The following is a 26,541-nucleotide window of genomic DNA, read 5'->3' on the forward strand; positions in this document are numbered from 1 at the left end:
GGATTCTTTCATCACGTAAGATAATTAAATAGAAGCTTTACAGAAAGTAAAATCAAATATGAATACAGGTGTTCTTATCCAACCTAGGTATTTCTTTCCTCACATTAACCCTATTTCCTCTTGAACTCTGTGATCCCTTGTTCTTTTCCTATCTCTCTAGCCTCTTTTGTGTGTGTGTGTGTGTGTGTGTGTGTTGTTTTTTTTTTTAATTTCCTGGCTCTTTAACGCTACTGCTTAAATGACAAGTAGTCCTTAGCCTTCTGATTTTTTTCTTTTCACATTTTCTCCCTTAGAGATTTTGTCCACTTTTAGGGCTATCATTTTTGCCTCCCAAACAGTCCCCAAATCCCAAACCAAGCTGTCTCACCCAAGATCTAGCCCTATATATAGGAAACCAACTCTTTGCTAGTTAGTTCAACTTGAATCTGCCATTCCCACAACAATCCACAAAAGCAAAAACTTTTGCAACAGTTATCTATCCTCTCTGCCAGAATTCATCCAGCCATCTCTAGATGGCTAGAAAAACTCCATTATTTTGAAAACATTATTGTCAAAACTTAAGTCTTACTTAAAACCCCTTCACAGGCATCTCATCACTCCTAGCATAAAAGAGAAACCATCACGCCCTCTCAAGATAGTTTGCCTCTTGTTTCAAGTCCTTTTTTCAAGTTCATATTTCACTCAAAGTCTTCCCTGCTAGCCAGACTGGAAAAACTTTCCTCTTGAGCACCTAAGGCAAATATTAACATTTGGCAAGTGTTCATATGCTGCCTCCTGGTATTGCTTTTCTACTGTCCTGCAGGTTTATTTATATATTTTAGAGCTTTTAACTTTTCATGTGTCTGTCTAACTATTAGGTTAGCCAAAAAATTCATTCAGGATTTTCCATAACATCTTACAGAAAAACCCCAATGAACTTTTGACCAACCCAATAGTCTGTAAGCTGCCCAAGGGTCAATGACTGAAATGTCTTTCTACATTCTTTCAGCTCCCACAATTGCCAAGAAGACCTCTCCAGTTCATTCATCCCACCCTGCTACAGTATACAATCACCTCAAACAGACTAGAATGTCTTGAGGGCTGGCAAGGCATACTTTGTGTCTTCATATTCTCACTGCAGAATATTTAGGAAGTATTTCCTAAATATTTGTTAAGTAGGGCTTCCCTGGTAGCTCAGTTGGTAAAGAATCCACCTGCAATGCAGGAGACCTGGCTCAATTCCTGGGTCAGAAAGATTCGCTGGAGAAGACATAGGCTACCCACTTCAGTATTCTTGGGCTTCCCTTGTGGCTCAGCTGGTAAAGAATCCTCCTGGAGACCTGGGTTCGATCCCTAGTGTTGGGAAGATACCCTGGAGAAGGGAAAGGCTACCCACTCCAGTATTCTGGCCTAGAGAATTCCATGGACTATATAGTCCATGGGGTCACAATGAGTTGGACATGACTGAGAGACTTTTTCTTCACTTCAATGAACAGATAAGTATTGCATATATATTTCTTTTCTGCTGATTTGACCTGTTTAACATGGGCTAGCTTGCTTATATTATTCTCATAATTCTCCAATAATATAGAAAAGTTGGTTTTAATGGTTCCAAAGAAACTACATCTTCTAGAATGATGACTAGAAAAGTGATGTTTTATTTATTAAAATTTCTAAGTTTATATGCCCATCTTTTTTTTTTTTTTATGTATGCCCATCTTGATCTTTCTCCTGAATTCCAATCTATATCTAACTTCCTAGTAGAAATCTCCAGTTGAATCCAGATATCTCACAGTCATGATATATAAAGCTGAATTCCTGATTTTTCCCAGCACATATGTTTCTTCCTTTTTGGATCACATTTCAGTTTGTAATCACCCATATTTGGAGTTGTTTGGGCCCCAAACTTTGAGTTATTCTTGACCCTTCTTTTTCATATACATTATCTCATCTGTCTATAAATCTGCCTAATTCTACTTTCAATACATATAATCTATCCACCACCACTGCCACTGTACCTTTGCCACTCTGACCCAAGATATTGTAATCTTTCCCTTAAGCTAATTTTTTTTTAAGTGCTTTTATTTATTTAATATTTATTTGGCTGCCCTGGGTCTCAGTCGTGGCATGCAGAATCATTAATTGTGGCAAGTGGTATCTAGTTCCCTGACAGGGATTCAATGCGGGTCCCCTGCATTGGGAGCCCAGAGTCTTAGCCACTGGACACCAGGGAAGTCCCTCCCCTAAGCTATTTGAATAGTCCTTTAACTGGTCTTCCTGCTCCCACCCTTCCTCCCCTAATAGCAGTGATACTTAGCAGAGCAGCCACAGTGAGCCTTTTAAGATATCAGATTACTCCTCTGCTGGAAAGCACCAGTGGCTCCTATCTAAGACTGAAAGGCTAAATCCGTTCATTAGCCCATAAGGCCCAAGGCCCTGAGTAATCTGGAGCCCCTCTCCTGCCCTTTTACTTTTCTTCCTTGCTACTCTCCCCCTACACACCCTCCTCCAGCTACATGGTTTCTCTTTGCTATTTCTCAAAAATACCAAAAGTACCAAAATACCCCCTCCCTCTCAGGGCCTTTCAGCTAATTGATCCTTCTGAATGGCATGCTTTCTTTAGCTTTCTGCATGATTCTCTTCCTCACTCTCTTCAAGTGTTGGATCAAATGTCACTTCCTCAATGAGGTGACCACCCTGTTTAAAATTGCAACTCACCCTATGCCTCACCCCAGCCCTCCATTATCTCCTTCACTTTTTTTTTTAATCCCATAGCATTATCATCTTCTAAAATATTGTATTTACTTATTTTCTGTCTTATTTACTTATTGTCTGTCTCTCCCACTAGCATGCAAACTCCATGAGCAAGCCAGGATTTGGGCCTGTTTATTTCACTTCTATGTTGTCTGTACCCAGAATAGTGCCTGGCACATAGTAGGTGCTCAAAAAATACTTGTTGAATAAAAGAATGGTTGCATAACTAACCTGCTGACTTTGACCTCACTGGATTTAATCCTAATAGAATGTAAAGTGTGTACAAGATTCCGCAGTTCTTGTAGGATGAAGGACATAGCTAAAGGTAATTTTATAAGTAAAATAAATTATTCTAACAGGCTAATTTTAATACATAATGCAGAATCTGAAGTGTGAACAAGTATTCTGAAAAAAATGGGGAATAATATGACATAGGACAAATAACAATTAAAGGATAGTATAAACTACACAAATAGTAAAAACTACAGAAATTAAGAAAAAGAGGCTACCAGAGAAGGTTCCAGAGAGAAATGACATTTTAGCTCTCCTTAAAGGGTGAATCAAGTTTGTATAGACTAGAGGGAGAATACAAGGCACTCTAGGTGGGTGGAACATAAGCTGTGGTGCAGATGACCAACTGGACTGAAACAGGGGCACAGGCCCTGTGTGGGGGACAGAGAAGATGGGAAGTAAAGAACCATTTCAGAAAGATACTGAAAGTCAGGATGAGGAGTCCAACTTTGTTCCTTTAGGCAGATCCTGGCTCTGAGTTTGAACAAAGGGCGAGGAGGAAGGCAGGGCCAGAGGGCCAGGAACCTCTTACTAGGAAGACTGTTTATTTGCTTATTGTTTATGCTTTATTTTACTTGTTTGTGTTTTGTGGCTTTAACAAACAAAAAACACACCTGGGCTGCACACTAGACTTTCTCAATCAGGGCCTCTCAGACCTCTGGATAAGCTCTGCCCTGCTAAGGAAACAAACACATGCAGGTTTTTGAACAAGGGGCAGTGCCTCTGTCTTTCTTCTTCCTTTTGTACACAGTACATCAAAAATCTTTACTCTTATCTCAAAATATGTTTTCCAAACATTAATGGCTCTCCCCTGCTCTTTTCTTAATTTCTCCTTCCCACCGCTTCTTAATGTATTAGACCAGACTAGAAATAAGACTTTACTAAGAACTCAATCAATGCCAACAATAGTAGGAGATTACAACCCAGCTGTTGTATGTCATACCCCATTAACATAACCAACTGTCAAGTCAGCCTTTTTAAAAAAAAACTCAGCCTCACATTTGCTTAATCATATTCAGACCCCCCAGACAGTTCTTATAATGGAAATGCTTGAAGACATATTAATGTCTTAGCAATCCCTCTCCTAAAAATATAGTTCCACTTCACTAAAAATGATTAATCATCTTAATTGGCACATTCTTTTCAAATATAATAAAACTTCTGCAACTTAAGAAAGAAAGTGAAGTCGCTCAGTCGTGTCGGACTCTTTGTGACCCCAAGGACAGTAGCCTGCACCAGGCTCCTCCGTCCATGGGATTTTCTAGGCAAGAGTACTAGAGTGGGTTGCCATTTCCTTCTCCAGGGAATCTTCCCAGCCCAGGGATCGAACCCAGGTCTCCCACATTGTAAACAGACGCTTTACCGTCTGAGCCACCAGGGAAGTCCTGCAACTTAAACTCCACTAATTTGATACCTGTGATAAATGTCTTAACATTTCATGAAAACAACTTAAATAAGTTCATATGGTAAGCAGAGGGACAGGAGAATAGTTTTCAAGTAACCCTTGATATGTTATCAATGCTGTCCACTTACAAACTGGTGATAAATGTTATCACTAGTATATATACCTATCTAGGTGAGGAAACACAGAATTGTGGAAAGAGCAATGGCTTTCGAACCAAGGACATCTGGGTTCACATCTCAGTTCTGCAATTTTCTAATTGTGTGACTTCAAGAAAAATACTTAACAGTAATTAACTGTAGGAAAAAATTCAGGAGATGGGATCCACGTAGGTTATTAAGAGTGTTGCAATTATATCTGTACCATATTAGCAAAAATAATATATGTTAAAATTTAGATATGGGATACATGGACAAATGTTTTCTTGTTCTTTGCATGTCCTATGTTTTATTGTATGTTCAAATATTTTAATGTTCTTTGTGAAAATTCATTATTTTTTAAAAAAAACTAGATGGAATGAAACTAGGAATTGAAGGCAGTTTTCAATTAGATATAAGAGTAAATTCTCTAGTAGAGTTGGATGTAATGAACTTATTGCCACCCTCCATCCCTACATTCTGGAGAAGGCAATGGCACCCAACTCCAGTACTCTTGCCTGGAAAATCCCATGGATGGAGGAGCCTGGTGGGCTGCAGTCCATGGGGTCACTAAGAGTCAGACACGACTGAGCGACTTCACTTTCACTTTTCACTTTCATGCCTTGGAGAAGGAAATGGCAACCCACTCCAGTGCTCTTGCCCGGAGAATCCCATGGATGGGGGAACCTGGTGGTTCCTGCGTCTATGGGGTCGCACAGAGTCGGACACGACTGAAGCGACTTAGCAGCAGCAGCAGCATCCATACATTCATACATCAAATATTTACTTAGCATAACATTATGAGAGATAGTAAACTTCCTGCCACAAAAAGGAATCAACTGAAACTTAAGAACCACTTGTCGGGGATATTGTTAAAATCTTCACACATTCAGTTCAGTTCAGTCGCTCGGTTGTGTGCGACTCTTTGCGACCCCATTGACTGCAGCACTCCAGGCCTCCCTGTCTATCATCTTCACACATTAGCTAGGAGTTAGTTCTGGAGAGCTTTTAAGGTCCTTAGCTATCCTGAGGTTCTAGTTTGAAACCTATTTTCTCATAGAAACAATATTATCAAAGGCAGCACCAATGAGAGAGCTGTCACTTTTTGAAGAATCTCAGAGCATCCCACCAGCTCTCTCATGGCAGAGCCCTAAAAGGTAGCGGGAGTCTAGCTGTTCAGATTGAATGCTCTGGTTGCCTTGTGTGCAGGAAGAGAAAGAGGAGACTAGTGAGCATAAAAGACATATTTCCAAGATAAAATCAGCAACGACGACTAGGACCTAAGGATGACCCTCCGTAGACTTTGCTAACTGTCATATTTTCAAAACAGCCCTATGGGAAACCATACCAATGGCTGGAAAGTAGTGGAACCCTACTTGTTTTGGACTGGAGGGTAGGGATAGGCAGAGATGTGGCAGGGAGAAGGAGGATGATTTGTATCACATATAAATATTTTGTTTGTAATATATCTGTCTGTCTGGGAGTCCCTATGCTTTTTGGATAAAATCTAAGTTGAAGAAATACAAAAGTTTAATTATGGTCTGTTTTGAATGACTTTGACTTGTATTACAAAATTAAGTAGATATAATTATACTATCTTCACAACAATCACTTGTATAGGATTTGACAATATACAAAACGCTTCCATTACATGTATTATTTCACTTATCGTCACCACAGCACTGTGAAGTAAGTGGATTATCTGTTACAGCCATTTTGCACTCTAGGAAAGTAAGCTTATCCAGAAAGTGGAAGTGCACAGACTGCAACTTCCAACAGCCTCACCCACATTTCATACTCAGGGTCTTCATCATGACACTAGAGACCCCTGTGACTCTAAGACTCCCCATGTGACTAATAAGGTCTGTCTACTTCTACACCAGGTCCCTGCATCTTTTCAAAATGTATCCTTCATTATAAATAATATTCCTGTGACCCCAGAGGATCTGACTACCTGACCCTCCATAAAACATAGTTTTCTCCATTTTCAAGATGAATAAACCAAAGCTAGTCCTCAAAGGATTAAACATGGGGTAACTACATGACCTAGCAATTTCACTCCTAGGTATATACCCCAGAGAAGTAACACATATGTCCACATAAAATCTTGTATATGAATGTTCATAGAAGCATCATTCACAATAGTGAAAAAAGCAGAAACATCCCAAATATACAAAAAGAGAAGAATGAATATACAAAGTTTAGTATATTCGTATAATAGAACACTACTGACACAGACTATAACATGAATGAACCTTGAAAATGTTATTCTAATGTGAAATGAGCCAGGCACAAAGAGTCATATATTGTATGATTCTATTTATACAAAATTTTCAGACTAGACAAATCCATAGAGAAATTAGGTGAGTGGCTTCCAGGGCCTGGGGAAAGAGGGAACAGGGAGTGACTAGAAACGGGTATGATGGTTTAGGGGGAGTGATGAAAACGTCCTGGAACTAGATAGAGGGAACTGTTGCACAGCTCATTGAATATACAAAAGATATGGAACTGTATACTTTAAAAGGATGAATCCTATATGTAAATTATATTTCAATAAAGCTGTTATTTTAAAAAAGAAGAAGAAAAAAAACCAAAACTGGGAGAAATAACATGTACAGTCCTTTGCCTTTACAAAGTATTCTTTAATGACAAAGATTCAATTCAATTCAAAGCAAATTATTTAGAACTGACCATTTCTAAATATCAATTCCTACTTAGATTATGGGGTCCTAACATAAAGACTAAATAATGTATACTCTAAGTGGCCCTCACTATTAAATACTCATGGATTACTATGTTCTATCAAAAGTTAGAATTGCACTCATTTCACACACTAGCAAGGTTATGCTCAAAATTCTCCAAGCAAGGCTTCAACAGTATGTGAACTGAGAACCTCCAGATGTTCAAGCTGGATTTATAAAAGCCAGAGGAACCAGAGATTAAATTGTCAACATTTGTTGGATCATAGAAAAGGCAAGAGAATTCCAGAAAAAAACATCTATTTCTGCTTCATTGACTATGTCAAAGCCTTTGACTATGTGGATCACAACAAACTTGAAAATTCTTCAAGAGATGGTAATACCAGACTACCTTACCTGCCTCCTGAGAAATCTGTATGCAGGTTAAGAAGCAACAGTTAGAACTGGACATGGACCAACGGACTGGTTCCATATCAGGAAAGAAGTACATCAAGGCTGTATATTGTCACTCTGCTTATTTAACTTATATGTAGAATACATTATGTGAAATGCCAGGCTGGATGAAGCACAAACAGGAATCAAGATTTCTAGGAGAAATACCAATAACCTCAGATATGCAGATGACACCACCCTTTTGGCAGAAGGCTAAGAGGAACTAAAGAGCCTCTTGATGAAAGTGAAAGAGAAGAGTGAAAAAGCTGACTTAAAACTCAGCATTCAAAAAACCAAGATCATGGCAACCGGTCTCATCACTTCATGGCAGATAGATGAGGAAACAATAGAAAGAGTGACAGACGTGGCCTCCAAAAGTCACTGTGGACAGTGACTGCAGCCATGAAATTAAAAGACACTTGCTCCTTGGAAGAAAAGCTATGATACACCTAGACAGGGTATTCAAAAGCAGCGTATTTTCTTGGGCTCCAAAATCACTGCCAATGGTGACTGCAGCCATGAAATTAAAAGATACCTGCTCCTTGGAAGAAAAGTTAGACAGCATATTAAAAAGCAGAGACATTACCTTGCCAACAAAGGTCCGTATAGTCAAAGCTATGTTTTTCCAGTAGTCATGTATAGATGTGAGAGTGGGACTAAAAGAAGGCTGAGCACCAAAGAATTGATGCTTTTGAACTGTGGTGTTGGAGAAGACTCTTGAGAGTCCCTTGGACTGCAAGGAGATCAAACCAGTCAATCCTAAGGAAATCAGTCCTGAATATTCGTTGGAAGGACTGATGCTGAAGTTGAAGCTCCAATACTTGGCCACCTGATGTGAAGAGCTGACTCATCAGTAAAAACCTGAGGCCTGGAAAGATTAACGGCAAGAGGAGAAAGGAACGACACAGGATGAGATGGTTGGATGCATCACTGACTCAATGGACTTGCGTTTGAGCAAGCTTCGGGAGATGGTGAAGGAGAGGGAAGACTGGTGGGCTGCAGTCTGTGGGGTCGCAGAGTCAGACACGACTGAGTGACTGAAGAACAACATCAACAATCAAAAATTAAAGTTTTGTTACATCCTTACAGTAAAATAGAAAGAACACACAGTCCACTTTATATTTTGACACAGGAGGAACATACTCATTAGGCTGCTCTGAAGAATATGCATAACTTCTGCAGAACATTCTAATAAGGAAAATGTCAATCAAAGTCGATTAACTTGGTCTTTCACCTCCACACAAGGTTTCTGTCTGGTGTTCCAGAAGTCAGCTGTTGACGCCTGCCTCAGAAAGCAGACTGAGAACTCTGTAAACATCTTTTTTTCTTTTGGGTTGCAAAATAAACAAATCACTCTTTTGAAACTCTGTTTCTGATATTTCAACATAATCCCTTAAGTTCAGAGTTTTTTAAATGCCAGAATATTAACAATATCATTAGTTTTTTCCCCCTTAAACCCAGAAGCATACAAATACCCATCCTCTACACAGCCTTTTCTTGAAATAACTGGCCTGATGGCAGGACAGCTAACAACAGAGCTATTACATCAGGTCGATAAATAAACCCTGTCTTAGGCAGTGTCATTGTGTAGTTAGGACAGGGGTTCCAGTGAAGTCTCTGCTGTCTTCCCCCACCATGGATACATACCCATATCACCCCCAATCCTGGAATAACCCAGTGTCCTCATCACCACAATAAAGCACTACGAACTATATAAAAACAAAACAAAACACATAACAACTTTCCTGGTCACCAAAAATAAATGGCCCAGCCAGAAATAGCGCTGTCAGAGACAGTTAAATGAGCTCCATGCCAAAACAACAGTTGTGCTGCACTGATCCTGGGAGCTCCAAGAACTAGACTCCAGACTAGATTCTCCTGCAGTTTGGCCTGACCAACACCAGCAGGAGTTACTGTTGCTTGTTTACAACTCATTGGACCCAGAAAGATTGTTTGCTGAGCTTTTCATATTCAGGGGGAATGTGTAAATTTATGGCCTCATTTACTGTTCTAAATTTTCATTAATTCTTTCTCCATTTTCCCTAGCGAAGAAGGTGATTTTAAACACACAGTTAGGACTTTCTCTAGGCATAAGAGCTGAGTTCAAAGTGATACCATGAACAACCATGGCTGTAACAATAAGGCTTTGACCGTGAGTTCAGAGTAAAGAGGGGGAGATAAAACCAACTTGAATCCCAGTCAACACTCTAGTGCTTCCGCCACGACAAAAAGCCTTCTGTTTCTGAACTTGCTCTCTGCTGCCTCCAGGACTTTTCAAGGGTAGCAGTGTAAGCTTGCAAAGTCATTCCTCTTCAATTTCCACTCAGCTTTGACTTCACTATCTCCAACTAGCCCCTAAGGACTTGATTAAGTTATTACCCACTAAAGAAGCCTGCGTGCATGCTAAGTTGATTCAGTCATGTCCGACTCTGTGCGACCCCATGGACTATAGCCCGCCAGGCCCCTCTGTCCATGGAATTCTCCAGGCAAGGATACTGGAGTGGGTTGCCATGCTCTCCTCCAGGAGATCTTCCCAACTCAGGGTTCGAACCTGCGTCTCTTAGGTCTCCTGCATTGGCAAGTGGGTTCTTTACCACTGGTGCCACCTGGGAAGCCCTACTGAAGGAAGCCTGCATGCATGCATGTTTAATCACTTCAGTCATGTCTGACTCTTTGCCACCCTATAGACTGTAGCCCACCAGGCTCCTTTGTCCATGGGGATTCTCCAGGCAAGAATACTGGGGTTGGTTGCCATGCTCTCCTCCAGGGGATCTTCCTGACCCAGGGATTAAAACCACATCTTCTGCATTGAGGGTGGATTCTTTACCATCGAGCTGCTGGGGAAGCCCAAAGAAAGCCCGTCTGATCCTAAAGTCTGGGTAAGGGCCCCAGCTGAGTGCTTCCAAAGCATTGTGATGATTAAATTCTGTTGTAATTGGCTAATCTGTAAGCTCTGTAAGGGCAGGAACCAAGTCAGCATATCCATTACTGTATCTGCAGTGCTTAAGACACTATGCTGTATATAGTAAGCATTTTAGAAATATTTGTTGAATAATTAGACAAACAAAGTGAATGCACAAAATTTAGATAATACAAAAAGTTCCAAAGAAGGCAAAAAGCATGGCTCATCCTCTCACCCAGACCTAATCATTTTAAATATTTTGGTGTATGTCCTTCCAGACACTTCTATTTTTTCTCCCTCAAAAATGAGAGCTTATAAATACTATGATATCACTTCTATGTGAAATCTAAAAAATACAACAAACTAGTAAATATAAAACAACACAAGGAGACTCACAGATATAGAGAATAAACTAGTAGCTACCAGTGGGAAGGGAGGCACAATATGGGGGTGAGGGAGTGAGAGAGACAAACTGTTGGGTGTGAGATAGGCTCAAGGATGTATTACACAAAATAGAGAAAATAGCCAATATTTTTAATAATGGAAATGGAAAGTAACCTTTAAAAATGGTATAACCATGAAAAAAATTTTAAATGAGACCTTATTTTATGTAATACTCAAATTGTTGTTGTTGTTTATTCTTAAATTTGTAACTGTTATTACAGACATCCTTCCAAGCCAGTATATTGCTCTATGATGCTCTGTTACATGCATATGTGTGTATTAGTGTTAGTCGCTTAGTCGTGTCTGACTCTTTGTGACCCCATAGACTATAGCCCACCACGCTCCTCTGTCCGTGGGATTCTCCAGGCAAGAACACTGGAGTGGATTGCCATTCCCTACTCCAGGGGATCTTCCCAACCCAGGAATTGAACCCAGGTTTCCTGCATTGCAGGCAGATTCTTTACCATCTGAGCCACCAGGAAATTCTGTTCCCTTAGATGTTATTTAAGTTAAATTTTGTGTAATTTAAATTTCTTATGTCCCTAATCAGAGTATATACTCTCTGAGAATGGTAACTCATATACATCTCTGCATCATCTACAGCGCTAAGAGTCATTCTTTTTATTTATAGTTCTTAAGAAAAACGTGATTCATTTGATGCCTATTTTTGGCAATGTTGCTTAGGAATGAAAGTTGCCCAAGTTCTGTGGAATGACTGTGTGGAATCCCTCTGAAAAGTCATGTTTAACAAGAAGAAAAATATTCTGTGCTTATGACTGCCAAAACTTTAGGATTTACTCTCCTTCCCTTCTCATCTAATAACTTTGTGAAAGTCTCAAGACAGTAGGCAAATGAATACCAGTATGCCTGGGGCACTGTGGTTTGAGGAAGATAAATGCCACTTAAAAATTTAAACAAGAAAAAAAGAAAATGCACTTAACCAGTAGCATTCATTTTCTAAGGGTATAATTACAGAGAAACTCAAGAAGCACTTGAGATGGCTTGACCTAAAGGCAGAAGCAACATGACCCAGATTCACTTAAACTAGAACAGGAAACCCAGGATGTGATAACTCAGATCTCCATAAAGGTAGAAAAGTTCATTTTAGGACTCATCCCCACCTTCACACCAGACTTCAAGACCCAAATGGAAAAGTCGGCCAGGATGGGTGGGGCCTCAACAGGCTGACTCACTGTGGTTGGATTCAGACTGCCCGGAAAAGCTAGGTTCAGACTATAATTAAGCAAACATTGCAGCTGGTCTAGCTGGCATTTTCATGTTAAAGACAACATTATTAGAGAATGTGTAAACAAGGGAGGGCAGTGGAGGCCTCCTCTAGACCTTAAAACCACAGATATCCACTAACTCCATGGCTTTTCTGTAGCATTTGACATTTAATTCTCTGCATAAAACCAAACAGCACACATTTCACTAGTGTAACCTCTCCTTCTGAATAGTCCTTTCATTTCCCCAAGAACCTTGACTCTTGGCATTACTGTGGCTCTGCCACTTTATAGCTTTCATGGAGTTCTTTGAGTATTGGTCTCCTCATTCATATAATGAATGTAATATAATATCTATCTCATAAGTTAGGAAAAGAAACTGAAGAAGAACTAAAATAAAATATGTTAAGTGTCTAAAAAGTGTCTTGTTATTGTTTAGTTGCTAAGTTGTGTCCGACTCTTTTGCCTATACCCTCCTCAGAATTCTTTTACTTACTCAGTGAATACTGAAGCAGAGGCCAGGGGGAATACAAATACAACATAACAATTGTCAACACTTTTCAACAAGTTTAGCTTAGTTGATGAACATCTACTGAGCACTTACTGTGTACTCTGATTATGCTAGGTTCTAGAGACTAGAAGAAGAAGAAGAAGAGGTTTCTCTGCCCTTGAACTGCCTAGAATCTAGGTATATACTTTGAGGTTGGAGAATTAGGGTAGGCATCCTAAAGACAAACAAAGAAAACACAGGCCCTGCACTAAAACTTAAAGGATAAGCAGGCTTTAACCAGGTAAAGAATAGGAGAGAAAAGGTATTCCAGGCAGAGGAAACAGCTGGAACAAAGACTGGGAAATATGAAACAACTTTTAATTGCAAGCAGTTCAAAATTACAGAATAGAAAGCATATGATGGAGAAATCAGTCCTGGGAGTTCATTGGAAGGACTGATGTTGAAGCTGAAACTCCAATATTTTGGCCACCTGATGCTAAGAGTTGACTCATTTGAAAAGACCCTGATGTTGGGAAAGATTGAAGTCAGGAGGATAAGGGGAAGACAGAGGATGAGATGGTTGGATGGCATCACCGACTCAATGGACATGAGTTTGGGTAGACTCTGGGAGTTGGTGATGGACAGGGTGGCCTGGCATGCTGTGGTTCATGGGGTCACAAAGAATCAGACACTACTGAGCGACTGAACTGTGAACTGAACTGATGGAGAATATTGGGAGACAAAATGGATTTACAATTTACCTGAGAAAGACAAAACTGTACTCTGTGCCCATCTAAATAGGAGGAGTTCATGACTCCAGTCCCATATGAGCCAGTACTTTCATTATCACCAACCAGAAAGCACTTACTGTTTTAGGTCACAAAAAATGTCAAGTATTCTCAGTGTATTATGAGACATTCGGTAAGTTCCTTTGTTACTCTCTTTGTGCCTTTATTTCCTCAGCTATAAATTGGGGTGATGATCATGCTTTCTTCACAGGGTTGCCATGAGCACTAAATGAGATGATACTGTACATATTGATACTTAGAACCCTACTTGACACACAGGAAGTGGTCAACACAGGTTAGCTAGTATTATCTATGTGCTGCTCCTGTCTCACTCATCCCAGAGATGCTGGGGATGGGTTGGGTGCTGTGATCAGTGAGAAAGCATAGAGGAATGAATTTTTCTCAACACATGACTGTGGCCATTTGACTTATGACTGTGTAAAATAACCCAATCACCTGTCAGGACGTGGTATATAAACTCTATGATTCTGAAAGTCACAATTTCTATGTGCCCTGGGTCCCTCAATTATTTTTTTTAATTTTAATTGGAGGCTAATTACTTTACAATATTGTGGTGGGTTTTGCCATACATTCACATGAATCAGCCATGGGTGTACATGTGTTCCCCGCCCTGAATCTCCCTCCCACCACCCCCCCCCCCATCCCATCCCTCTGGGGCATCCCAGTGCACCAGCCCTGAGCATCCTGTCTCATGCATTGAACCTGGACTGGTGATCTATTTCACATATGATAATATACATGTTTCAATGCTATTCTCTCAAATCATCCCACCATCACATTCTCCCACAGAGTCCAAAAGTCTGTTCTTTATGTTTGTGTCTCTTTTGCTGTCTCGCATATAGGGTCATCGTTACCATCTTTCTAAATTCCATATATATGCATTAATATACTGTATTGGTGTTTTTCTTTCTGACTTACTTCACTCTGTATAATAGGCTCCCGTTTCATCCACCTCATTAGAACTGATTCAAATGCATGCTTTTTAATAGCTGAGTAATATTCCATTGTGTGTATGTACCACAGCTTTCTTATCCATTCATCTGCTGATGGGCATCTAGGTTGCTTCCATGTCCTGGCTATTGTAAACAGTGCTGCAATGAACACTGGGGTACATGTGTTTGTTTCAATTCTGGTTTCCTCGGTGTGTATGCCCAGCAGTAGGATTGCTGGGTCGTATGGCAGTTCTATTTCCAGTTTTTTAAGGAATCTCCACACTGTTCTCCATAGCGGCTGTACTAGTTTGCATTCCCACCAACAATGTAAGAGGGTTCCTTTTTCTCCACAACCTCTCCAGCATTTATTATTTGTAGACTTTTGGATAGCAGCCATTTTGACTGGCATGAGATGGTACCTCATTGTGGTCTTGATTTGCATTTCTCTGATCATGAGTGATGTTGAGCATCTTTTCATGTGTTTGTTAGCCATCTGTATGTCTTCTTTGGAGAAATGTCTGTTTAGTTCTTTGGCCCATTTTTTTAGTGTGTCGCTTATTTTTCTGGAATTGAGCTGCAGGAGTTGCTTGTATATTTTTGAAATTAATTTTTTGTCCATTGCTTCATTTGCTATTATTTTCTTCCATTCTGAAGGCTGTCTTTTCACCTTGCTTACAGTTTTCTTCACTGTGCAAAAGCTTTTAAGTTTAACTAGGTCCCATTTGTTTATTTTTGCTTTTATTTCCATTACTCTGGGAGGTGGGTCATAGAGGATCCTGCTGTGATTTATGTCAGAGAGTGTTTTGCCTATGTTTTCCTCTAGGGGTTTTATAATTTCTGGTCTTACATTTAGATCTTTAATCCATTTTGAGTTTCTTTTTGTGTACGGTGTTAGAAAGTATTCTAGTTTCATTCTTTTACAAGTGATTGACCAGTTTTCCCAGCACCACTTGTTAAAAAGATTGTCTTTTCTCCATTGTATATTCTTGCCTCCTTTGTCAAAGATAAGGTGTCCATAGGTGCATGGCTTTATCTCTGGGCTTTCTATTTGGTTCCATTGATCTATGTTCCTGTCTTTGTGCCAGAACCATACCGTCTTAATGATTGTGGCTCTGTAGTATAGCCTGAAGTCAGGCAGGTTGATTCCTCCAGTTCCATTCTTTTTTCTCAAGATTGCTTTGGCTATTTGAGTTTTTTTGTATTTCCATACACACTGTGAAATTATTTGTTCTAGTTCACTGAAGAATACCACTGGTAGCTTGATAGGGATTGCCTTGAGTCTATATATTGCTTTGGGTAGTATACTCATTTTCACTATATTGATTCTTTCGATCCATGAACATGGTATATTTCTCCATCTATTTGTGTCATCTTTGATTTCTTTCATCAGTGTTTTATAGTTTTCTATATATAGGTCTTTTGTTTCTTTGGGTAGATTTATTCCTAAGTATTTTATTCTTTTTGTTGCAATGGTGAATGGAATTAATTTCGCTTTCTGTTTTCTCATTGTTAGTGTATAGGAATGCAAGGGATTTCTGTATTGATTTTATATCCTGCAACTTTACTATATTCGTTGATTAGTGCTAGAAATTTTCTGGTGGAGTCTTTAGGATTTTCTATGTAGAGGATCATGTCATCTGCAAACAGTGAGAGCTTTACTTCTTCTTTTCCAATCTGGATTCCTTTCATTTCTTTTTCTTCTCTGATTGCTGTGACTAAAACTTCCAAAACTATGTTAAGTAATAGTGGTGCGAGTGGGCATCCTTGTCTTGTTCCAGACTTTAGGGGAAATGCTTTCAATTTTTCACCATTGAGAATAATGTTTGCTGTGGGTTTATCATATATGGCTTTTATTATGTTGAGGTATGTTCCTTCTATGCCTGCTTTCTGGAGGGTTTTTAATCATAAATGGATGTTGAATTTTGTCAAAGGCTTTCTCTGCATTTATTGAGATAATCATATGGTTTTTATCTTTCAATTTGTTAATGTGGTGTATTACATTGATTGTTTGTGAGTACTGAAGAATCCTTGCATCCCTGGGATAAAGCCCACTTAGTCATGATGTATGATCTTTTTAATATGTTGTTGGATTCTGTTTGCTAGAATTTTGTTAAGGATTTTTGCATCTATGTTCATCAGTGATATTGCCCTGTAGTTTTCTTTTTTCTTTTTTGTGGCATCTTTGTCTGGTTTTGGTATTAGGGTGATGGTGGCCTCATAGAATGAGTTTGGAAGTTTACCTTCCTCTGCAATTTTCTGGAAGAGTTTGAGTAGGATAGGTGTTAGCTCTTCTCTAAATTGCTGGTAGAATTCAGCTGTGAAGCCATCTGGTTCTGGGCTTTTTGGGTCCCTCATTTAAAAACAGGGACAGTGATGCTTGTTTCATGCAGGTGCATAAAGACAAAATAAGGCAATTTATTTTGAGAGGTACTTAACCCACTTCTCAAGTCTACAGTTCTGGAAAGAACAGAAATCACTCCATCAATGTATCCTCTGGCAATGGGGCAGAGAGGGGGGTGTCTTTACAACAAATCTGATGGGGCCTTCCTGGTGGTCCAGTGGCTAAGACTCTGTCAGGGAACTAGATCCCTTGTGCTGCAACCAAGACCTGGTGCAGCCAAATAAGTGAATAAATAAATATTTTTAATAATAATAAAACAAAGTTGACAAGGTTTAAAATTAATTCACTCATTCAAAAAGTACAAATGAAGCATACATACTAAGCAAAACTCTTTTTACCATGGGAAACAATACCTGTTAATTTACACCTACCAGAGTAAAGTTGAATAGGCTCACCTGTGTCACTATTTCTGACTCCCTCGCCCTGTCCGTCCTTCTCTACCCACTCATACTGTTGGTCAGGGACAGAGAATGCAAGAAAAGGGAGGAAACTGTATCTTGGAAGTTCTGTTCCCTTTGCTCCTTCTTCCTGCCTCAACATACTGAAGAAAGATGCTGTCACTTCCACTTGTTAATTGACCAATGATGTATTTTCCATAATGTACCAGTATTTACATTTTTAGTTCATTACTGCTTACTCTGGAATCAAAGGCTCTTTCCCTTAGAATTTCCTACATCAACAAATATTTCAGAAGCCATCATATTACTGATCAATTACTTTTTACTGATTAAATACCTTTACTATTACTTCTTTCCTTACTCCAAGTCTCTCTCCTTACCTCCCTTGACTAAGTCTGTTCAGACTGCTTTAGGGAAATCCCACAGACTGGGTAGCTTGTAAACAACTGAAGTTTATTTCTCACAGTTCTGGAGCCTAGAAGTCTAAGATCATGGTTCCAGCCTGGCCAGGGGAGGGTTCTCTTCTGGGTCACAGATGTCTCCTTGTATCCTCCATGGTGGAAGGGGCTAGGGATCTCTCTGGAGCATTCTTTTTTTTTTTTTTTTAGTGAGAAAAGTGACATCTTTATTTACGTGTTTTCTTCCATTATGAATGTGGACAGCAGTGGCAGAGACTGTTTCCACAGAAATTGAAGATATTTTCATGATGCATTACTATTGTTGTAGATTTCAAAATGACATTTAATACCTATCATTACTTAAGTTTAATTATTAGGTACACTGGTAAACATTGTTATTTAAAGATTAACAAAGAAGCACATATATTACTGTATCATACATTTGTGCCTTTTATATTTCTGATAATTATAATTCAGTATAATTGGAGCCTCTTTTATAAGGACTAATCTCATCTATGAGTGCTCCCCCATCATGACTTAAGCACCTTCCAAAGGCCCCACCCCCCTGTGCCATCATCTCTAGGGGTCTGGATCTCAACAAATGAATTTGGAGGAAACACAAACATTCAGACCATAGCATCCATCTAGCCCAGTCTATTTATGAATCTACTTCTCTTCCTTTCACCCAAATCTCCCCTCCATCTGGAATATTATTATCTCCTTCTCTGATTGGTAAAAATCTAATTCAGATTTTAAGACCTCACTCAATGTGCAGCCCCCAGGAGAGGTGTCCTCTGATTGGCCGCCCTTCTCTGTCCTTTAATAAAATTAAACATTCTCTCTCAAGATCTCAGAGTGCACTGTCCTTATCTTTATGATAAGGACACATTGTGTTATACTTAATGCAATGTCTGTACTTCCCAGTAGATTATAACTAAGGATAGGAATGGCATTTTATTTACAGTGGTCAAGTGTTTGTTGCAGGATAAATGAAGTCAGGATGGTGTCATGGTCTGAATGCACAAGCCCCCTTATTCATATGCTGAAATCCTACTCCTCGTGGATGATGGTAGTGTGTTAGGAGATAGGCCTTTGGGATTAGTATCTTATAAAAGAAGCTTCAGAAAGATCTCTAACGCCTTCTGCCAGGTAAGAAAATAGTGAGAAGGCATCAGTGATGAGCCAATAAAAGGGCCCTCACCAGAAGGTAACCATGACAGTGAAAGTGTTAGTGGCTCAGTCATGTCAGATTCTTTGCAACCTCATGGACTGTAGCCCACCAGACTCTTCTGTCCACGGAATTCTCCAGGCAAGAATACTGGAGTGGGTTGCCATTCTCTTCTCCAGGGGATCTTCCCAATACGGGGATCGAACCTGAGTCTCCTGCATGGCAGGTGAATTTTTTATCATCTAAGCCACCATGCTGGTGCCCCATTCTTGGACTTCCAGCCTCCAAGACTGTGAGAAATAAAGTTTTGTTATTTGTAAGCTGCCCAGTCTCAGTTATAGCAGTCTGAGTGGACTAAGACAGATAGATACCTGACTGCTCAGCCCAGGCCTGTATCCCCTGGATGTTTGCTTCATGCCCTGGAGAAGCCGACCCTTCTCTGGCACAAAACCTTCAACATTAATATTTCCCTTTCCTATTTCCAAGTATAGCTCACAACTTTTATCCCAAGGCTACTGAATGCATGATTTAAACTTTAGAGAAAATATCATGTTATTTAGAGTTTTAGGGTAGAACATTGGAATGTGTCCCTCTCCCTCCTACACTTCTTTTCTAACTAATATCTCCTCTAATTTTCAAATCCTTTCATGGAGCTTCTTCATACAGCAGGTGCTATCATTCAAAGTCTACAGAACTGATGGATGGATGAATGGATATAAGAATGAACAGACCTGTGAGCCAGGACACAGCTTGGTTTACTGACAATGACCTTTCTGACAAATATGTTTGTTGTAGCCTTTCTGTTATTTACTTAGTGCTTGACACGTAGAGGGGAGATATTTAAGATATATCTCTTATTGGCCTTTTCTCTTCATCTTTGCATCAAGTGCTCCAATACTTTGGCCACCTGATGCAAACAGCTGACTCATTGGAAAAGACTCTGATGCTGGGAAAGATTGAATGCAAGAGGAGAAGAGGGCAGCAGAGCATGAGATGGTTAGATAGCATCACTGACTCAGTGGACATGAATCTGAGCAAACTCCAAGAGATAGTGGAGGACAGAGGAGCCTGGCCAGCTTCAGTCCATGGGGTCACAAGGAGTCAGACATGACTTAGTGACTGAAAAACAACAACTGTATCCTAGCTTGATTTCTGTCAATGGTTCCCAGCATTGAGCAATGAAGACTAATCAGCGATATTAGACCTGAATGCTAAGAGAAAAAGACTTAGGACTCCATAGTTGAAAGTCAGCTGATCCCTGCCCATCAACCAGCTCAGCCTATTAATTTATCCTCTCTCACAGCATCTGGCCATCCATCCTATCCATGGAAGTGACATCCTTCATTTCTACAGGCCAAATCACCACTCAACCACAAGGCACATGCAGGCAGACTGCCTTTCAGCGAGTACCCACACAGCTTTGAGAGGTGCTGCAGGTGACGCTAGTGGTAAAGAACCCACTGGCTGATGCGGGAGATGTAAGAGATGCTGGTTCGATCCCTGGGTCGGGAAGATCCCTGGAGGAGAGCATGGCAATCCACTCCAGTATTCTTGCCTGGAGAATCCCTTGGACAGAGGAGCCTGGGGGCTATAGTCCATATGGTCGCAAAGAGTCAGACACAACTGAAGCAACTTAACACGCATAGAACACACGCACACAGCTCTGCTCACCCTTTCTGCACTGCAGCTGATGCAAAAGGTGAACAAAGAGGAAGGGGTTGGATGGTACCACCCCCACTCCTACCACCAGCACCACAGCTGTTCAGAGGTTTGGTCCTCAAAAGCCATTTAATATTCCTGCAAACTCTGTCTTTAAAAAAAACAAAACAGTAACCATGACAACTCTGAGCAAAAAGAAAAAAAAAAAAAAACCAAGAGTAGGCTGTTTCAATTCTCAGGCACACATTATATGGAACATATTCTTTATCCACAGGAATGTCTGGTACATTAGGTCCTAGTGAAACATTTCCATTTACACATTGAGAAAAATGGGGGGTAAACTCATGTCAATACTGCTTTAGTAACCCTTTTTTGAAGTGGAATGTTTCTTATTTTATATCAAAAGTTATCCATTCGAGAATGAAAGAAACCCACACATCTCGGGGCAATTTTTACACAATATTCATGTTGTGTCCCAATTCCTGGGTAACCCCCAGGGGGCATCAGAGAGCTTTTTCCTTTTTTAGCTCACAGGGATGTGAGAAATCCTGGGTGCTCTTTCCAGGTCATACAAATTACAGTGCTGTGCTCAGTTGCTAAGTCCTGTCCTACTCTTTTCGAACCTATGGACTGTAGCCCTCCAAGCTCCTCTTGTCCTCCAGACAAGAACACTGGAGTGGGTTGCCATTTCCTTCTCCAGGGGATTTTCCCAACCCAAGGATCCAACCTGCATCTCAGGTCCCCAGCATTGGCAAGCAGGTTCTTTACCACTGAGCCACCTGCAAATTCCAGTAGATAGGTTCTATTGTGCAGACTTCCTTGGATCAAGCCAGGGCACAGGAAGCTGGCAGCGTGTGTTACATTGTCAGTAATTCTGTTTTTGGCCAAGCTTCCTTGGTGACTCAGATAGTAAAGAATCTGCCTGCAATGCAGGAGACCTGGCTTTGAACCCTAGGTCAGGAAGATCCCCTGGAGAAGGGAATGGCAACCCACTCCAGTATTCTTGCCTGGAGAATTCCATGGACAGAGGAGCCTGGCGGGCCACAGTCCATGGGGTCGCAAAGTGTCAGACACGACTGAGCAACTAACACAACACTAAGGATAACCCTATCAAGATGCAGAGCACTTCAAGAGTTAAATCCGGAGTTTCAAGCAACAATGCCAATTCTTGTTGAGAAGCAAATGGCTGTGGTTGAGCCAACTCAACTGTTTGTGGTGCAAACAGTATCCAGATACCCAGAGTGCTCCAACCCAGCAATAGAGAATGTAATGCTAACCAATTGACTAGATCTCCTGGGCTCAGTACAGCCAAGCTACAGATTCTCAGGATGCCATTTAAACTCCCTAAATTTATCTGAGAAGTAATCCAGGGATAAAAATGATACAACAGAATCAGTGGTACAGGTGTAGCTCATGAAACACAGTGCTCAGGACATAGCCAACAGTGCATAAGCTTATTGGGATAAATGCTCTTAAAAGAGACATCGTTATGATAAGAATACTCATGCCATTGTTGTTCAGTCGCTAAGTCATGTCCAATTCTTTGCCCTTCCATGGACTGCAGCATTCCAGGATCCTCTGTCCACTATCTCCTGGAATTTGCTCAAATTCCTGACCATTGAATCGATGATGCTATATAACCATCTCATCCTCTGCCCCCTTCTCTTTCTGCCTTCAATCCTTCTCAGCATCAGGGTCTTTTCCAATGAGTCAGCTCTTCGAATCAGTAACCAAAATATTGGAGCTTCAGTTTCAGCATCAGTCCTTCCAATATTCAGGGCTGGTTTCCTTTAAGATTGACTGGTTTGATATCCTTGCAGTCCAAGGGACTCTCAAGAGTCTTCTCCAGCACCACAATTCAAATGCAACAATTCTTCAGGGCTCAGACTTCTTTATGTTCCAACATTCACATCCGTACATGACTACTGGAAAAACCATAGTTTTGACTACATGCACCTTTGTTGGCAAAGTGATGTCTCTGCTTTTTTAATATGCTGTCTAGGTTGGTCATAGATTTTCTTCCAAGGAGCAAGCGTCTTTGAATTTCATGGCTGCAGTCACCATCCACAGTGATTCTGGAGCCCAAGAAAATAAAATCTGTCACTGCTTCCACTTTTTCCTCATCTAATTGTCATGAAATGATGGGACCAGATGCTATGATCTTAGTTTTTTAAATGTTGAGTTTCAAGCCAGCTTTTTCAGTATCCTCTTTCACCCTCATCAATAGGCTCATTAGTTCCTCTTCACTTTCTGCCATTAAAGTGGTATCATCTGCATATCTGAGGTTGTTGATATTTCTCCCAGCAATCTTGATTCCAGCTTGTGATTCATCCAGTCCAGCATTTCTCATGATGTATATACTCTGCATATAAATTGAAAAAGCAGAATGACAATATACAGCATTGACGTACTCCTCTCCCAATTTTGAACCAGTCCATGGTAAGTAAGGTGTTCTGGTATTCCCATCTCTTTAAGAACTTTCCACAGTTTAGTTGTGTTCAACACAAAAGTCAAAGTCTTTAGCTAGTCAACGAAGCAGAAGTAGATGTTTTTCTGGAATTCTGTTGCTTTCCCTATGATCCAAGGAATGTTGGCAATTTGATCTCTGGTTCCTCTGCCTTTTCTAAGCCCAGCTTGTACATCTGGAAGTTCTTGGTTCATATACTGTTGAAGCCGAGTTTGAAGGACTTTGAGTATAACCTTGCTAGCATGTGAATTAGTGAAGTTGTACAGTAGTCTGAATAGTCTTTGACATTGTCCTTCTTTGGGACTGGAAAGAAAACTGATCTTTTCCAGTTCTGTGGCCACTGCTGAGTTTTCCAAATTTGCTAACATAATTGGGTGCAGCACTTACACAGCATCAACTCTTAGGATTTTAAATAGCTCAGCTGGAATTCTGTCACCTCCACTAGCTTTGTTCACAGTAATGCTTCCTAAGGCCCACTTGACTTCACACTGTAGGATGTCCAGCTCTAAGTGAGTGACCACACCATCATGGTTATCTGAGTCATTAAGACCTTTCTGGTACAGTTTGTCTGTGTATTCTTGCCACCTCTTCTTAATCTCTTCTGATTCTGTTAGGTTCTTACTGTTTCTGTCCTTTACTATGTTCATCCTTGTATGAAATATTCCCTTGATATCTCCAGTTTTCTTGAAGAGATTTATAGTCTTTCCCACTCTATTGTTTTCCTTTGTTTCTTTAATTGTTCATTTTAGAAGGCTTTCTTATCTCTCCTTGCTATTCTCTGGAACTCTGCATTCAGTTGGGTATATCTTTGCTTTTCTCCTTTGCCTTTTGCTTCTCTTCTTTCCTCAGCTATTTGTAAGGCCTCCTCAGACAACCACTTTGCCTTCTTGCATTGCTTTTTTTTTTTTTTTAGGTTGGAATTGCTTTTATTGGGGCAAGCGTGGCAGGCCCGCCGTGGTCAGGTTAGTGTTCTGCCCTAGGAGGCAGCCGAAGCCGGGTGCCTCCACCCGCGACCTCCCTGGATTAGTGGAACATGCAAAGCTCAGTCAGAGGGTGGAGCCGCCAGGGCCCAGGGCGATGGAGCAGGAGTGGCGGCACTGGCCGGTGGCCTGGTTTGAGATGGTTTTGATCACTGCCTCCTGTACAATGTTACAAACCTCCATATGTAGTTCTTCCGGCACCCTGTCAGATCTAATCCCTTAAATCTATTTGTTACCTCCACTGTATAATCATAAGGGATTTGATTTAGGTCATACCTGATGGCCTAGTGGTTTCCCTAGTTTCTTCAATTTAAGCCTGAATTTTGCAATAAGGAGCTCATGATCTGAGCCACAGTCAGCTCCTAGTCTTATTTTTGCTGACTGTTTAGAGCATCACCATCTTCAACTGCAAAGAACATAATCGATCTGATTTCATTAATGACTATCTGGTGATGTCCATGTATAGAGTTGTCTCTTTTGTTGTTGGAAGTGGGTATTTGTTATGACCAGTGTGTTCTCTTGGCAAAACTCTGTTATCCTTTGCCCTCCTTCATTTTGTACTCGAAAGCTAAACTTGCCAGTTACTCCAGGTGTCACTTGATGTCCTACTTTTGCATTCCAATTCCCTATAATGAAAAGGACATTTATTTTTTTTGGTGTTAGTTCCATAGGGTCTTGTTGGTCTTCATAGAACTGTTCGACTTCAGTATTAGTGGATGGACATAGACTTGGATTACCGTGATCTTGAATTGTTTGCCTTGGAAACAAACCGAGATCATTCTGTCATTTTTGAGATTGCACCCAAGTACTGCATTTCAGACTCCTTTGTTGATTATGAGGGCTATTCCATTTCTTCTAAGAGATTCTTGCCCACAGTAACAAATAAAATGGTCACCTGAATTAAATTCACCCATTCCCGTCCATTTTAGTTCACTGATTCCTAAGATGTTGATGTTCCCTCTTGCCATCTCCTGCTTAAACACATCCAATTTACCTTGATTCATGGACCTCATTCCAGGTTCCTATGTAATCCAGGTTACAATGTTCTTTATAGCATCAGACTTTACTTTCACCACCAGACACATCCACAACTGGGCATCTTTTCTGCTTTGGCCCAGCCACTTCCTTCTTTCTGAAGCCATTAATAACTGCCCTCCACTCTTTCCCAGTAGTATATTGGACACCCTCTGATCTAGGGGACTCAACTTCCAGTGTTATATCTTTTTGCCTTTTCATACTGTCCGTGGGGTTCTAAAAGCAAGAATACAGGAGTGGCTTGCCATTCCCTCCTCCAGTGCATCACATTTTGTCAGACCTCTTCACTATGACCCTTCTGTCTTAGGTGGGCCTGTATGGCATGGTTTTTAGCTTCTTTGAGTTATGCAAGCCCTTTTGCCAATGACAAAGCTGTGATCCACGAAGAGGAAAGAATACTCATAATCCAAGCTAAACTATTGGTCATATTATTATAAGATATCACTATCCCCATATGCCTTCTAACTGGAATAATGATTATCCACCCATGTGACTTACCTTCTCAAAGTCTCGAAGAGCCTGGGTTTGCACCTGAAGAGGTCTTTCAAATGCTCTCAAGGAATGCCCAAAGGGGACCTTGTCACCACTTCTCCAGGTCTGTGACTGCACAGGAGGGCCTCGATCTTTGGTGTCACTAAGAAAAGCTGCCAGTGAAACAGAACAACAGAAGATTTTATCTGATAGTGGCATTATGATCGTTCCAACCTTCATGTTCCAGCAGAATTTGGTTTCTGCAAAACATGAACCAATTCTAGGCCACACAGAAGCAGTGCACGTGGAGTAGCCTATGGTAGATCTTATTAACAGTGGTCCCTAGCGCAGCCCACTAGTTTATGTCCATGTACCTTAGTAATGTGATGGTCCTGCTCCTGCCATCAGAAAGCGGAGTCTACTTCCCTAGCACTTGAATCTGGGTTGGCTGAGTGACTTGCTGTGACCTAGAGATGGTGATAAAAATGCCACTTTGGGATGAATGCCACAGATTGGGCCTTGAGAGGCCTTGCATTTCTGTTCTTGCCTTCTTAGAACCCCACGAGCACAATGCTGGGAAGAATCCCAGATTACCTTCCTGGGGGATAAAGGCCAAGTCCTGGGGGAATGAGGATGCCAATCACCACTGCCAGACACTTGAGAAAAGGTGTCTCAGGCCTTCAGTCCCAGTCAAGCTGTCAGACGATGGCAGCTGTTTGAGTGATTCAAGTGAGACCAACAGAAGAAATGCCCAGTTTCCCAACATCCAGGATTGTGAGAAATAATATATCACTGTTGTTTTAAGCCATGAGTGGGCAAACCTTTTCTTACAGGGCCAGATAGTAAATACTTTAGGCTCATGGGCATCATCTCTGTCACAACTACTCAACTCTGCCCTGGTAGCTCAAAGCAGATGCAGAGGATATGACAGAGAATGAGCATGACTGTGTTGTGAGCTTTATTTACAAATACTGGCAACTGGACCCATGGGTGGCAGTTTGCTGACCCCTGTTTGAAGCCACTAAGTTTTAGAGTGGTGTGTCACATGAAACCAAACATAACTGAAATAG

The 26,541-nt window shown here is 40.7% G+C and overlaps 1 protein-coding gene across 13 annotated transcripts in view; it reads right to left on the reverse strand.

The window, feature by feature from the left end:
- Positions 1–26,541, reverse strand: part of LOC122677200 (phosphodiesterase 4D interacting protein) — a 236,882-nt gene that overhangs the window by 153,856 nt on the left and 56,485 nt on the right. For all 13 annotated transcript variants that reach the window (XM_043877092.1, XM_043877115.1, XM_043877116.1 and 10 more), the window contains exon 3: positions 25,499–25,644. In XM_043877092.1, coding sequence (XP_043733027.1) covers positions 25,499–25,644 — 146 coding nt within the window. The remainder of the gene's footprint in view (positions 1–25,498; positions 25,645–26,541) is intronic.

The sequence above is a fragment of the Cervus elaphus genome, chromosome 20 (assembly GCF_910594005.1).
Source record: "Cervus elaphus chromosome 20, mCerEla1.1, whole genome shotgun sequence".
Classification (NCBI taxonomy): domain Eukaryota; kingdom Metazoa; phylum Chordata; class Mammalia; order Artiodactyla; family Cervidae; genus Cervus; species Cervus elaphus.